This window comes from Rhinolophus ferrumequinum, chromosome 17 (assembly GCF_004115265.2).
Source record: "Rhinolophus ferrumequinum isolate MPI-CBG mRhiFer1 chromosome 17, mRhiFer1_v1.p, whole genome shotgun sequence".
Taxonomy (NCBI): Eukaryota; Metazoa; Chordata; class Mammalia; order Chiroptera; family Rhinolophidae; genus Rhinolophus; species Rhinolophus ferrumequinum.
Window position 1 is genome coordinate 8,121,831 of NC_046300.1, and position 15,911 is coordinate 8,137,741.

Consider the following 15,911-nt stretch of genomic DNA (forward strand, 5'->3'; position numbering starts at 1 on the left):
TGGCCTTGACTAGCAGATATTCCTTGAAATAGAGCATTTCTTCAGACTCCAGTTTTTCTTTACTCAGCCCACCTCAGTCATTGAAGATGAGTTCCTTAGTGCTTGTATACAGTTGAGTGTGCAACCTCCGTATCTCCCAGAAGGACTTAAGAGAAGTAGCTGAAGATAACTGCCATTGAAAACACGATTTGATTTATGAAAGCAGAAGACTAGTAAACCAATGATAATGCGAGATATCTCTGTCAGCTAGTTTATTGAATATTTATGTGGATTTTTTCATGTTTTTGGAGATTCTTGCAATTCTAGCAGTCATTTCTGCACTGAAGGGTAGGAAATAGAGAATATTGGATTCCATATTTATTAACTATTTCTGAAGGACCATTTGTCTTTAGTCATAGAACAGTTGTTTGAGTACGATGAAGACTATGTGACACTACTTAGCATTTGTAGGTAGAAGGTGCCTGTGGGAGCTAAATTAGGACCAAATGAGGAAGTTTATTGTTAAATCTGCTAGGAATGCTGTTACCTACAGGGCACAGAAAGTCTGACCAACAGTAGGTTAAACCAAACGGACATTGTTTTTTTGTTGTTCAATTGGATTTCTTCGGTTGGATTGTCAATTCCAGGATTCATTCCATTGCTCAGTTATCAGCACATCCCTAGTTTTCTATTGTGTTGTTCCACCTTCTTTAGTTGTCCACATTCTATGTTCTCTTCTGGTCACAGGAAGGCCAGTTAGTTCCAGGCTTCGCATCTCCATTCAAAACAGGAAGAAAGTTGGAAAACGCACCTCTGGGACCTTCTTCTTGGGCTCTTGGAAGGATAAGCTTTCCCAGAAGCCTCTCATCAGTCTTCCCCTTCAATTTCATTGATCAAAATGTGTCTTCTAGCCACTTAGTACTGTACATGATACTCGGAAAACAAATAACTGTTTTTCTAGTTTCTGTAAGGGGTTCACCCTGAAAGAAGTTGATGATTGCTGCTGGTGACTTACTGACAGCATTATTTATAACTGTAACTACTGACAGCACGATTTATAACTGTAACAATGGAATAGTGAGTTTACGGAGGAAGAGACTGCCTTTCACTGGAGTATTCCATCTCATCCGAACTTGTATATCGTTTGGAAAATATGCAAGCCAGAAATCAAACATCAAATACTAGATTAGGTTAGGTCATCAGTTATCAAACTTTTTAGTCTTAGGATGCACTTAGACTCCCAAAAATTGTACTGAGAATTCCAAAGAGTTTTCAGTTATGTGAGTTTGCCAGTATTTTCTGTGTTAAAAATTAAAACAAAAATATTTAATTGATTTTAAAAAGAACAAACCCATTGCAGGTTGACACGATAAACTTTTTTATGAAAATAGCTTTTGAAAAATAAAAGATATCAGTGAAAGCGTGTTACACATTTTTGCAAATGTCTATAATGTTAGACTTAACAGAATACAACTGGATTGTCGTATTTGCTTTTCGATTAGATGTGTTGCTTTAGTTTAAGTATAAAGAAAATCTGGCATACCTCAATGTGTTATTGGAAACAACAGCAAGAGTATCTTAATGGCCTTTTCAGATAATTAGGGATATTCTTTAGTACCATTATACATTTAAACTTGTTAGTTGCAGCATGGAATCCACTGGTCTCTCTTGTACTTGATCTTTTATCCACATATTACTATGTAACATCTCATGTTGATAAATTAGAAAATATTAGTTTGCTGAATTATGCAGATCTTCCGGGTTTTGTTACAATTCCTTATAATATATTTTTTAAATCTCATTTGATGATATTTTTACCAATCTCATCTCATCAGAAAATGTCTTTTAAGTAGTAGGACAAGCTAGTATGGCAGATAACGTATTTTTCAGAATTACGATTTTCCTTTAATCATTGGCAACAAACACTGTCAGTTGTTTTCCCTGAAGTGACATTTTTGAGAATCCTTGTTTGTTTTTGAGAAAATGTCTGCCAGATAATCTGTGTCTGTGAAACCATGGTGTGTTAGCCATTTGTTCTAGTAAAAAGGGTGTTCAGTGAAGATAGTGGCTTGTTGAACTTGAAACTCAAATGATCACACAAATGCTTTTCCTTTAGACAGCCATCATGCTTTGATAGTTTATATTCAGTTCTCTTGAGTGCCTCCTGTTTCACAGGGACTTAGATATTTAGATTCAATAAAATTAATAATTTTTACTGTTTCATTAAGGAAATGTTTAAGTAAAGTTGGCTTATTTTGTATTTTTCCAGTATGTGGCAGTGAAGAATAAAGTAACTATTAAGACATTCCGGTGCCACTGCCTCAGTTCATGCTAAGGGGCCAGTGGTACGCCCACCATTGCTTTTGCATTATAAATGTCAACATGATGAAAAAGGCAGAAAAGCTCTGGTATTGTGCCTCGTGGGTCTCCAGACCACACTTGGAGATAACACTTGGCCTGGTGGTGTCTCACATTTCTGTATTGCTTTAATTTGTTTTTTGAGTTGTTTCAACAGTTGTGGTTCTTTAAGAAGTTTGAGTGGTGTATTAACCCTTCTTTTTTACACCACTCTGCTACTTTTTCTTGTTCTCTCTTCTCAATCTCTCTCTTTCTCTCTGAATCAAATTCAGAAGATTTCTTCTTTTTGAGTTTTTGCCACTATTTTAATTTATTCTCGTCTGCCCATCCAGTATCAGTGATATACAGAGAACCTCTTTTCTGAGCCACTTTTTATATCAGGACTATTTTGTCTAGTCATCTGCCATGGATGTTAATTTAATAGTTCTCAGTACTTGTGAGGGAATATACTATGCTTTTGTATTGCTATTTTAGAATCTTTAGGATCTAGGAATAAATTTACTTGTGCAACACCAACTGGGTAACAGTCCGAGGTCAGTTCTTTCCTGAGCATCGATGCTTAGAATTTTCTCATTGTCTACCTCTCAGATGAGTGGATAGTAAATACAGCGGGAGGTCAGACTGGCTGGGCAATTGTTTACCCTGAAGATACCTAAGGAAACCACAGTGTATTTACACAATAGTGCATTTTCTCTCCTGCAGGTGGAACCTATGCAGTGGTTGATTTCTCTCTTAAACATGCAGCTGAATCAACAGGTGTTGTCCACACTTAACACAAAGAGAAATAAAAGGCTGCCCAGCAGAATTGTTTACCACTAACACCTTCTATTTATACAGTTTATTTATCGGTAATTAATAGCTTAAGAACATAAAGTCAGATGAAAATTTTTAATGGATTTATAACCAAAAACACATTGTGTTTCTCCCTAATAAATAGATGAATCTGGAACACTCATTAGGGTTTATTGTTTCCAAAAAATACCACACACCGTTTTATTAGACAAGTGTATCACACGGGCAGTATGTCACATATTTTGGGTTATTCTTGAGACCACCCACTTTTATTTTAAAAAGACTGTGCTGGATATGGTCTATTATCAAAGCACAGTTCTTGTATGGAACGCTGCAGGTTATTAGCTTTGGTTATGCTCATTTCATTGTTTTATTACAAGTGCTGGAGGCATGATTTCAATATTGTAAATAACCAAAGTAGAATCTACACATTTGACGAATGCAGTTTGAGAAAGATCTTTGATTGGTAGATATGAAGGATAATATAAGACTCTATATTCACTTTTTAAAAAAATAAATATTTCATAAGATATGATGGAGACTTGTTTACATACTGTTTCATTTGTAAATTGTGTGAGAAATTTCAGGTGTTTCACCTGGAAATGTGTCATCAGTATAGCAGTTCGAAATTGCATTGATAGAATCAGAATGCAGAATGAAAGAAGAAAAGGTGACATTCTATTCCATAGTGATTAAGGAGATTTTTTTTAAAAGGCTTTCATAATTTCTTTTTCAAGCCCGGTCCCTGGGCTTGAAATTGACAAAACTTGAATCTGAGCTTATTGGTTTTCCCTTGTTAGCTTTAGTCTTTCTCGTGCCTGCTTTGCTTTCTTGTGCTTTGTATTTCTTTTCCCTTAGATTATTAATGGACATAAAATCTTGTACCTGCAAATAAAATCCATGAGCGTTATTAATGTTTATTTATCACTAGGAGAATTTCTCACATATTTTATACTGACTAGTTTATGGAAACAATAGAATTAGGAGATACTTAGTAAGCAGCATCAAAGATTTTCTCAAAGTATGCATGCACTTGATACACCTTTCCTTCATAAGCAACTCAAGAAATATTTTTTCTGTGTAAGATTGAATTACACTTTAGATGAGTATGTCTTCCAGTAAAAAACTTATCTTGAAGAAAACCTTTTTTAACAAAGCGTTTTATAACATTTGGAGTCATGTTTTTAAAAAAAGTTTAAATAACAAGTTTGTTTGAAAGGATTATGGTAAAGCATGCCAAAAAAAATCTCTACTCAGGATCAGAAACTTAAGACGGCCCCAGTTATGTTTTTGGCCCCAAGGACCCTGGTGAGATAGGTTGATTTTTCGTTTTTGTTACAATCTGGGTCTTTTTTTCTAAGCATTTTCCTCTAGAACTATCCAAAGCTGCTGACTATCCAGAGGAAACCCAGAATTAGCCTTGTTTTCTCAATGAATTTAATGAATAAGACTATTTACTAGCTTGGATTTTGAGGTCCTCTATCATTCCAGCAAGAAAGAAGGACAGGAGCAGCTTTTGAAGCCCAGGGTTAAAAATTCACAGAGGCAAGCAAACATGGAGAGAACCATAATGAGAGAGCGCTCCTCTCTCGGTATAGGTCAGCGAATGAGGCTCTAGAACAGGGTTTTTCAGCCACGCCACTATTGACATTTGGGCCCGATAATTCTTTTGTTGTTGTGGGCTCTTCTGTGCATTGTTGAATGTTTAACAACATCCATGGCCTTTACTCAGTCGATGCCAATAACACCTCCCCAGTTCTGTCAGTCAGGTGTCTCCACACATTGACGAATGTCCCCAAGGAGTCAAAATTGCCCCTGGTTGAGAATAATGACCAGAGGGAACCATGTGAGTAGCAACTTTGGCAAGCTACTAAATAGCCTTTCTTTTACTCAATTAATTCCTTGACACAGCACCACATACATTTCTGGTTTGATTTATAACATTCTATCCTTTTCTCCCTTGGAGACTGCTTTACTCCAACCATTTGTTGGAGTTTCTCAGCATTTTTCTATGAAACCTTACAAATTTTGAAACTAGAAATTTATGTACTTTATAAATTGTAATATCAGTTTCTTAATTTTTAACAAAAAATGCTTGGAGTTTGAATGGGATAATGTTGACTCTAGTTCACTGTAGAGAGAATTGGCATCTTAAGAATACTGAGACTTCTAACAGGTGAAAACAGTGTATCTCTTATTTAGGTCTTTCCTTTCTCTCAGCATATTTTCTTTTTTCCAGCATGTTGATCTTACATGTTCTTTATTATATCTATTCCTGAGTATTTTCATTTTTGTTCTATTCCACTTTTATTTTCCCCAATTAAAAAAATTATTGCTGATATTTATAGAAATGTAATTGAGTTTTTCTATTCCCTTCTATCCTGTGACCTTGCAGAACTTTTTAGTTTGAGTACCTCTTTTGTAGATTCCTTAGGATTTTCTATATAAACAATCATGTGTGTTAATAAAAGACAGTTGCTCTAACTTTGTAATGTGCATGCCTTTTATTTTTCTTGCCTGATAGATAATATAATAAGGAAAGCAATCAAGTCTGCTTATTTTCTTATGTAGAGTATAACCATTTTCATTATTTTTTTAAGAAACCTATCTCAAGAGCAGTCACAGGCTTCTGATGTCGTTGCATATTATTTCGTTGTTACCTGGCATTAAAGCTCCTGGTCTTTTTTCTGTTGTAGGCCCTGGAAATGTACAAGGATGATTGGAACAAAGTGTCAGAACATGTTGGAAGTCGCACTCAGGATGAATGCATCCTCCACTTTTTGAGGCTTCCCATTGAGGACCCGTACCTTGAGAATTCCGATGCTTCCCTGGGGCCCCTAGCCTATCAGCCCGTCCCCTTTAGTCAGTCAGGAAACCCAGTCATGAGCACTGTTGCTTTTTTGGCATCTGTGGTGGACCCTCGTGTGGCATCTGCTGCAGCAAAGGCAGCTTTGGGTAAGGACTCTCGTAAGCCATCTCGCCAGCATGACAATTTCAGATAATGCCTTGATACTTGCCTTCATATTGTTATCTAAAATTTAAATGTTATCAGCTGTTACATTCATTTCAGTTATTTAAATAGCAAAAAATTAGATATAACCCCTTAAAGATACTATGTTATATTTAAAAGTATTACAACATTTTAAACTGAAGTACTTAAAATGTAATAGTTTTAAAATTAAGAGTACTTATTAAGAATTGGAGGGACAAAACAGTTTTTATGGTATATTTTGTGATTCATTTGAAATTTTATCGAACTGGCGAAAGAAGTCATTCTACATTCTTGGATTATATTACCAATTGTAATTAGAACTTTATCATACCACAGATCTCTTTCTTGGCTTTCTGCTTCTTTAATCCTTACTGTTTTCTTTATTGTCAATCTAGCCAAGCAAAGTTAGATAGAATACGGATATCAGTTTTGGTTGTTACTGATAGAAATCTAAGGATCTCTTTTTATTCATCAAGCAAGATACTATGACATGTTAGGTAAACACATAGTGATAGAATTTCGTTACTTCATGCTACTCTCACTTGACCTTGTTGTTTTGCTGAGATACAGAGGATGAAGTCCTCAAAAAGGTCACTTTTGCACAAGACACTAATGTTGTATTGGATTGACTAGTGGTTTACAGTGAAGCAAATATTTGTGTAAAACCAGGCCACTTCCATTTTTATTCTTGAACAGAGGAGTTTTCTCGGGTCCGGGAGGAGGTACCGCTGGAATTGGTTGAAGCTCATGTCAAGAAAGTACAAGAAGCAGCTCGAGCGTCCGGGAAAGTGGATCCCACCTATGGCCTGGAGAGCAGCTGCATTGCAGGCACGGGACCCGATGAGCCCGAAAAGCTTGGTGAGTTACTGTGTGCCCAAGGACGGCGTTAATCCATGTTGTATTTTCCTATGAGCTTGCTAATTGGGTTGGCTTGCACTTACAAGTGAGTAGAATGATCGGTATAAACTTGTCTCTTAACATTAGTATATGATGTTTTTTCCTCTTCCTTTTATGGTAGCTAGAACTAAAAAAATTGTCTTGTAACTGCCAATAATATCACAGTTGTGAACTATCTGATGCCTGGTTTTAGATCAAGGTTTTAAGCATGTAGACATGAGAATACTGAAAGGACTTCAGCTGTTGTTTTAATTTTTATGTTGCTGGGTAGGTTTGAGTTCATTGTTGTTTTGGTTATTTTTAAATTGAGGTAAAATTCATATAACATAAAATTCTCTTTTTAACCACTTGAAGATATAATCCAGGCTTCTAGTACATTCACAATATTGTGCAGCCATCATTGCTATCTAATTCCAGAACATTTTCATCACCCCAAAGAAAATTCCATACCATTTAAGCAGTCACTCCCCATTGCTTTCTCTCTTCAGCCCTGGTAACCACTTATCTGCTTTCTGTCTCTGGATTTGCCTATTCTGGACATTTGCTATAAATGAAGTCATATAGCACGTGGCCTTTTGCATCTGACTTCTTTCTCTTAGCATAATGTTTTCAAAGTTCATCTATGTTGTATAAATCAGTTCTTCATTCCTTTCTATGCTAACTAATATTCTTTGAGTGGATATACCACATTTTACGTATCCAGTTGGTCAGTTTATGGCTACTTGTATTGTTTCCACTATTTTGGATAATGCTACCATCAATATTCATGCGCAGGTTATTTTGTGAACATAGTTTTTCACGTCTTGAGTACTATGAGTGGAATTGCTGGATCATAACGGTGATTACATATTTATCTTTTTGAGGAAGTACCCAACTATTTTCCATAATGGTTGTACCATTTTATGTTCCCACCAGCAATGTATGAAGGTTCCAATTTCTCCACATCCTCACTAACACTTGTTTTCCTCCTCTTTTTTTAATACCCAACCTAGTGGATGTGAAGTGGTATCTCCTGATATTATTTGCATTGTTTGGGGAGTATTGCCATCTCAAAAATACTCTCTTTTTAAATCAATGAACATAGGATGTCTTTCCGTTATTTAGATTATCTTTTAATTTATTTAGCAGCGTTTTGAAGTTTTTAGTCTAGCATTTCCTGGTTAAATTTATTGCTATGTATTTTATTCTTTTGGATGCTATTATAAATGAAAATGTTTTCCTGATTTTAGGGGGAAAGCTTTTAGTGTTTTATCATTGAGTATGATGTTAGCAGTTGGATTTCCCTAGATTCCTTTTAATCGGATTTAAGAAGGTCCCTTCCATTTCTAGTTTGTTGAGTGCTAATTTTATTATAATAGTGTTGGATTTTATCACCTGTTTTTTCCTGCATCAAATGAGATGCTTGTGTGGTATTTTTACTTTATTCTTAAATGTGTTGTATTATACTAATTGATTCTTGCCTATTGAACCACCTTTGTGTTTCTGAGATAAATCCCACCTATCAGTGTGAATAATCCATTTAATATTTTATTGGATTAGGTTTGCTAGTATTTTGTTGAAGATTTTTATATCTATATTTTTCAGGGATATAAGTACTTTTCACTCCTTGTAATGGCTTTGTCTGGTTTTGGTATTGGGGTGATACTGACCTCATTATTTTTAATTCAAATATTTATTTGTTTACATTCAGGGACTTGTTTTTTGTATTATAAAGGAATGTTAACATTATTTTTTAATTATTATTATTTTAGCATTATTATGGTACAAGAAATTTTATGTAACAAATAATTGCAAAACAGGTACAAGGTACAACAAATTTTATGTACTGGTAACAAATTTATGGTATTTATGCATCATTGAAGGCCAAGAAGTCTTCCTCCTTGCAAGTTTGTCTTAAGTTCAACAACACTGATTATCGTATTCCAGGCTATTATTTTGCATACGGATATCGTTATTGATTTCTAGAATTATACTTTTAACTCATAAGCATAAATAAAAATTAAAAACATTTTATATAGATAACGGAATTAGTACTACCCATGTATAATGCGCACCCTTATTTTCCCCTCACAAATTGGGGTAAAAACGTACACATTATACACGGCAAAATACGGTACCTTCACCAGCTCTTTCTCTCATCTATAACATGAAAGAGGTGGTTAGATACCCTCTATAATGTATTGTTTAGTTATGCTGATTTGTGATATTGGACAGATGACATTTTTGCTTTTAAGGACTTTTAATTATCAATTTTTGTTTAATCAATCTTGAAGAGAAGGAAAATTTTAATACAGTAGCTTCATGAGCACTGTGGGCTTCTCAAGTGGGTAATGTTCCTACCCACTTATTTTCTCACCAGGTAAAAGTATTATTTTATATACAATTATCAGTAGTGTATTGCCAATGTTTCTTACATTGTTTTTTTCTTTTCTTTCGTTGTGAAATAATTTCTGATGAATAATTCGAGCTAACGGTTTATTGCTATCATCTTGCCTATTTATTTATAATAGTTCCATTTTTGTCTCAGTTGTATGCAGTTGATACAACCTGTGCTTCAGCTGCAGTAATTTTCTTTTGTCTTTTTCATTTATTCTTACAGAATAAAGATAGTATGAAGTAAAAATTAAAATTGCCAGGCAGTACTCCATGTTACACAATCTAAACTCCTGGTGCTCTGTTCTAGGTGATTTGAGTAGGTATCATTGAAATCTCTTAAAGCCTAAAATCGGTTTCCATGAGTTTGCATAGGTCTACCCCTGTTCTCTCTGTTTTCCTTCAAGTGTCAATCTAGTAGTCTCACTGTGGAAAAACGAAAACAGATTTTCAGGCTTTCAAGCTACTCACTGTAGCCCTCAGAATAAATTATCGACCTAACCTTAACATTGGTTACTTAATCCAACGTACCAAACTTTTCAATTAAAAATCGATTTAGAGTATTCACAGTATTTCTTTGTTTGAAAACTCACTTATTTTCCTTTCTCTTAGATGGAGACTGAAATTAGCAAGCCAAGCCACATCTCTGTTGCTTTTGATTGATTCTTTCCCGAAGGCAATGCCCAGCTCAGGCGGGGAAAACCTGGGCCTATTGAATGCCTGGGAAAAGTCTTAACTTTCCTCAACTTTTGTGTGTGTTTTTGGTTCATTTGTAGGGTCTTTCGGTTCCCTGTGATCGTGGAATTGAAAAGGGTTGGCAAAGCCTTTTTATTTAATTCAAAGAAGTTTCTGTACTTTGTAGAATCCGGGACATGTTTTTACATATAAATCTGTTTAAAGTTTTTTGGTAGATGATACCACAGAGCACTAGTGGTTAAGAAACAGGTTGGAAATTTAGCCATTTCTGATTTAGTGGGATTTAAAGCAAAGAAGACCCCCCCCAAAATAAATAAATAAATAAATAAATAAATAAATAAATAAATAAATAACAAATCTAGCGACCTTAGTCCTTGTGGGGCTGGATTCTCCTGATCGAAAGTGAACGTGTGGGGTGTGCAAAGCTTGGGTCAGACTGCTGCAGGAAGCGTTGGAGATGCAAGGGATCATTCTTTGAAAGACATGAGTGGTAAAATTGATTCATAGTATCTGGAAGTAGCCTATCAGGTAACCTCCCAGAAATGCAAAGTGTACTCACTAGTTGTAACAGCAAAATTTGTGTCTTTTTCCCGTTTAATAAGGAGAATACTAACATAATGTGAATATTTCCGAATGAGTTATAAGTAGCTTTCTAGAACAAATGATGGCCTATTAAAGTTACTGTGATTCGTATTGAGCTGTGACCAATAGAATAAAATAGGAAACAAATGGTACTGCTCCCTGTGGAACTGGCTCAGCAAAGTTGTTGTGGGATATCAACAATGTACCTCCTCTTTTTGAACCCTATTCTAAGTAGGGAGTTCAAAGAAAGGAAGTATTAACTTTACGTTTCAACTTACACTTTATATAACAAACAATGCCCTATTACACAGAACACTGATCTAAAATAGAATGATGTAGCGTTTTCCTTACAAGAGAATATTGTACTTGGGTGATAAATTCGTCATACTTTTTATTATGGTGCTTAATTTACTATGTTACACCTGTTAAATACTAATAATGTAAAAATAATAATATTGGAAAAAATAGTTTCATTGTCAAATAACTAAGACTTTTTTGTCACGCAGCTCTGTGAAGAGGAACCCAACTAATCACTGCTAGTTTTCGAGGTTAAGAACTTGTTTCTAGTCCCTCAGGCAAGTAAGAGCATCCTGACAATAATAAAATTGAAAAGGGTCACTTTCTAGGAACATAAAGCCCAGAAATGCCTGTTAAAATTCTGGTCTCAGAGACTATTCAGAGCATAAAAGTATAAATTGCTTCATTTTTCTCACCATGAGGATTTTCATAACAATTTTTTAAATAAGGCACTTTTAAAATAGTGTGTGTGCAAACAAACTAGGTTAGTGAATCTAAGGAAACAAGGGAACAGTATTCATTCATCAGACTTACATCCTGTGCAGTGGGCTTCTCTTCTCTGTGACATTTGAAGGGCTCTTTCAGATCTGTTTCAAGAGCCATTGAAATACAGATGCAAACTTCTGAGCAGATCATAATAGACATTTAACCTCTAAAAACTAGCTAATACTGGGTACAACTTAAGTGACTTGCCTGAGGACTCAATATTTATTAGATAGTAATATTTATTTACTCTTGGAAGAAATTGGCTTCCATTACATAATATAATTTTCTACCTTCTGCGAGACTGTTTTATCAAATCAGATGTTTTGATTACTTTATATAGATTACTTGCTATGGCCAGTTATATGAGATACAGGTAATACCCTCTATATGGGGCTATATTTTGTGATGTTACACATACATGGAAAGATAATTCAGTGTCGGAGGATACAATGAAGCATAGTATTACTGTTCAATGACGACTGTACGTAGGAAGTGCCGTAAGAATCAACACAAGGGGACACGTAATTTTAGACAGGAAGACTTTACAAAGAAAGTAGGATTTGAGCTGAACATTGCGAAAGGTTTAGAATGTCACTGAGCCAGATTGGAGCAGGTATTAGATTCTGTAGAACATTGTGAACAAAGTTACAGAGTCAGAAACGGGAGGTTGTTCAGAGGGTGGGAAGTAAACGGGGTTGGCCGCAATACAAAGTTCAAATAAGGACGTGGAAAGCGGGCAGCCCACACAGGTGGGTTGGGGCTGTGTTTTGCAAGGCTCGTCAGCTTGGTTGGACTGTGTATTGCCAGCTTCATGGAATCCTTGAATTTTAACACAGGGAACAACCTAATCAGTCTCCCAGGAGTGTTGACTGAGTTCCCACCATGGGTCTCCTGAGGAGACAAGAATTATTGGATAGCAGGTCTCAAACTTTTTGGTCAGGACTTGACTCTTTAAAAATATCGAGGAACCCCCAAATGTTCCAGTTTATTGGGGTTATATATTTATGTTTACCGTATTAGAAATTAAAACTGAGAAACTTTTCAAGCAAAGTGGCACCCAGGTGCACATTCCTGTAGCTGAATTCTTCAGGCATCATGCAGCCTCGGGAAAGCCACACTTTACACTTGTGTAAGATGAGAGTAAAAAGGCAAATCACATCTTAGTGTTGCTATGAAAATAGTTTTGACCTTGGGGACCCGCCAGTTTACGTATACCACACTTCATGAATCTCTAAACAAACACCCTGGTCTTGGAAAAGACTCAGGTTTGGGGGAGATAGTATTTAAAAAGAAATACAGCTACAGATACAGGCACATGTGGAGGAAACACGGTTACTTATGCTTGGGTCAGTTAGGGAAGGCTTCACAAGGCAAGGTGACCTTTTAAACAATAATGAAAAAGGAAAAAAGAATGAACATAGCTGGCATATTCAGGAAATAATACCAAGGAGTCTGTGGGGAGCAGGTACTGTGCCCAAGTGCAGCTGAATAGATGTGTGTGGGGCTGATTTTGATGGGCTTTTTTATAATGAACATTGAGAAGTCACCAGAGAATAGAAGTAACGTGATTCAGCCTGCTTTCGAAAGTTGGTGTTGACGGTTTACGGACTATGTGCAGGAAATGGAGAGAGCTCCCACCAAATAATCATAGTTCCTTTCAGGGAGCATCGTTGCTTAGTCCTAACATACTTTATTAAAGGCAGGTATTTACAAGCATTTATTTCTGTCCTCAAAGCTAACATTCCCTGTTCCCTCAACTCTTTGGGAAGTGGTTTCTCGACCTCCTCGTTTTGGTTTTGCCCACCATGTTATTAACTAGACTGAAAGACGCTTCATTACAGAAGCTAGGAGAAAGGGGTGGTGATCATGACGGAAAGAGTTCTGGACTGATGGATAGGAGGAAAACAGGAGCTTAGCTCAGCTTTCTAGGAAAGGTGAAAGAGGCACAGAGACGTCTCCAAGGAATGTAGGACTGGTGGCATGAGGCGTAACCAGTTAGGGGTGTCACTGCTTCATCTGTGGGAGATGGAGCAAGGGATAAAGCGGAACCTGAATGACAATGACATTTCCTACTTCTGGGCTCTGAAGGCATTTTTATCATGGGTGCTAGCTCATTTGCTTCTCACTTTTGGATGAGATTCAAGTTTAGTAGGTATAGTAGTTATCTGTTGATACATAACAAATAACTAGAGTTAGTGGTTCTGAACAAGGTACATTTATTATCTCATAGCTTCTGTGAGTGCAGTCTGTGCAGACTTACTGCTTAGGCTTTCCCAAGGCTGCAGTGGATGTGGCGCCTGGGCTGCCTTCTCGTCTGAGGCTTGACTGTTGAAGAATCCACCTCCAAGCTCACTCCTGTTGTCAGAATTAAGCTCACTCCTGTTATCAGAATTCATCGACTTGCACCTGGAGAACGAAAAGCCCCAGCTTCTTGCTGGTTGTCATCTGGAAGCTGCCCTCAGCTCCTAGCAACACCACAGTTCTTGCTGTTTAGGCTTCCCCAGCATGGCAGCCTCTTCATCAAGCTGGCAAGGAGAGTCTCAAGAGTGGTCCTATCATCAACATGGGCTGCGATATGACTAACATCCCACCACCTTTGCTATATTCTGTTAGAAACAAGTCACAGATGCTCCTCACACTCAGGGGACATGCAACTCATGAGGCAGGGATCCCGTGAGGCCCCTCGGCCTAGAGTCTCTTCAGCGTGGTCACATCACCTCTCTGCCAGTGTCCCTCAGTTCCCGACATTAAAGCTGCGACCTTAGCAGTCAGACATCTCCAAAGTATATTTATTCACATGGAGGACTATCACATTAGCATGAATTTTCTGTCACAGGTTAGCTTATTTTTTCTGTAAAGGGCCAGATGGTAAAAGTTTTAAGTCTCTGTCGCAACTGCTTTGCCTTTGTATTACAAAAGCAACCATAGACAGTGGGTGTACCGGTTGACACCTTGTCCCATTAGTAACATTTTAAGGTATAATGGGACATGGGGCAGGTGATTTTATAAAACTCTGACCTTTTTCAGAAAAGTCAAAGGCACATGGAGAGGGGAAGTCACAAATGACACACCAGATTGGGAAGGCTCTTCTGGCAGTCGGGACAGAAGGAAAGTCCTTTGTTGTCACTGAGGCAGTGCCAGAGGCCACTGAAGGGGCTCATGTGACGAGAGAGATAGGATCTGGGTCCAGTCAACTGAATTTTCTAATAATAAATTGTCATTAAACACTTACAATGAGCAAGAGAGTTATTCGCATTTTACACAAAACAGCTTGTTTAATCCTTAGCAGTACACTTCGGAAGGAGGTACTATAATTTACCTTTTGTAGAAAGGCAGACCGAGGCTCCTGTCAGCTAAGTGGCTTGCCTATGGTCATTTGAGTTAGTAAATTGTGGGGGCAGGATTCGAATCCAGTCAGTGGATCCTCTTTCTAGAGCAGGGCTAGCATATTATGCTTCTTAGGCCAAATCCAGGTTGCCACTTGTTTTTATTTAGCCAACAATATAAGAATGGTTTTACAGTTTTAAATGGTTGGGAAAAAATCGAAAGAAGAATAAGAATTCATGATACATAAAAATTATATGACATTCACATTTCAGTGGAACATAGCCACACTCATTCATTTTCAAGCTGCTTTCGTGGCTGATTTTGTGCTCCTGTGACAGAGTTGAGTACAGTTGACCCTTGAACAATGGGGGGGTTAGGGGCACCAACCATCGTGCAGTCAAAAATCCACATACAATTTCCACATTTGTGGATTCCCAGCCTTGGATCGAAAAATACGGTTCCTCCGTGTAACAGATGCCTGCATGTCAGTGGACCTGTGCAGTTCAAACCTGTGTTGTTCAAGCGTCTGCTGAAGTTGCGACTTAAAGCCTAGGGCCTGCAAAGCAGAAAATAGTTACTATCTGACCCTTTACTGAAAACGTTTACCAACCCCTGCTCGACAGTGTAAGGTCTGGTTGTGAACTCTGATGGTGATAGTCTCCCCTGGCTGGCCTGACAGTCCCCTCATGGCTCTATCATCTAGTCAGGCGTTTTCACTTTCTCTTCCTTTTTGTCTTCAGTGCATGGCCCTCAGTTCATTTTATGTGCCTTGTTTAAGTTGGGGGTTTTATTGAATTTATTCTAGAATCCTCTTAACTCTGCAGACATGGGTGAGACCGCATACTTTATAAGGAAGGATTCCCAACAGTCTAGATTATCTGCATCAATAAGATGACGTGGGATGTGTGAGCGACCACAGCCTCCTAAGGGTTTGTAATTCTGACCAGAATTTAGACCAAAGAGAAGCCAGGTTTTGCTTTTTTTTCCTCTTTTTCCAAGAATATGTGTTAAGCTTGAAAATATGTTTTATAGACTAGAAACCACTTTACTTACTCTACCAAAACATACATGTCATAATTAAATTCTTAATAGACATCTTAAAAGTCTGAGCACTTGTTTCCAGGTATTCCCC

General features: G+C 37.2%; 1 protein-coding gene across 2 annotated transcripts in view; it reads left to right on the forward strand.

Annotated features, from left to right (window-relative positions):
* Positions 1 to 15,911, forward strand: part of SMARCC1 (SWI/SNF related, matrix associated, actin dependent regulator of chromatin subfamily c member 1) — a 144,759-nt gene that overhangs the window by 78,380 nt on the left and 50,468 nt on the right. For both annotated transcript variants that reach the window (XM_033131869.1, XM_033131870.1), the window contains exons 20-21: positions 5,826 to 6,084; positions 6,818 to 6,979. In XM_033131869.1, the coding sequence (XP_032987760.1) occupies positions 5,826 to 6,084; positions 6,818 to 6,979 (421 nt within the window). The remainder of the gene's footprint in view (positions 1 to 5,825; positions 6,085 to 6,817; positions 6,980 to 15,911) is intronic.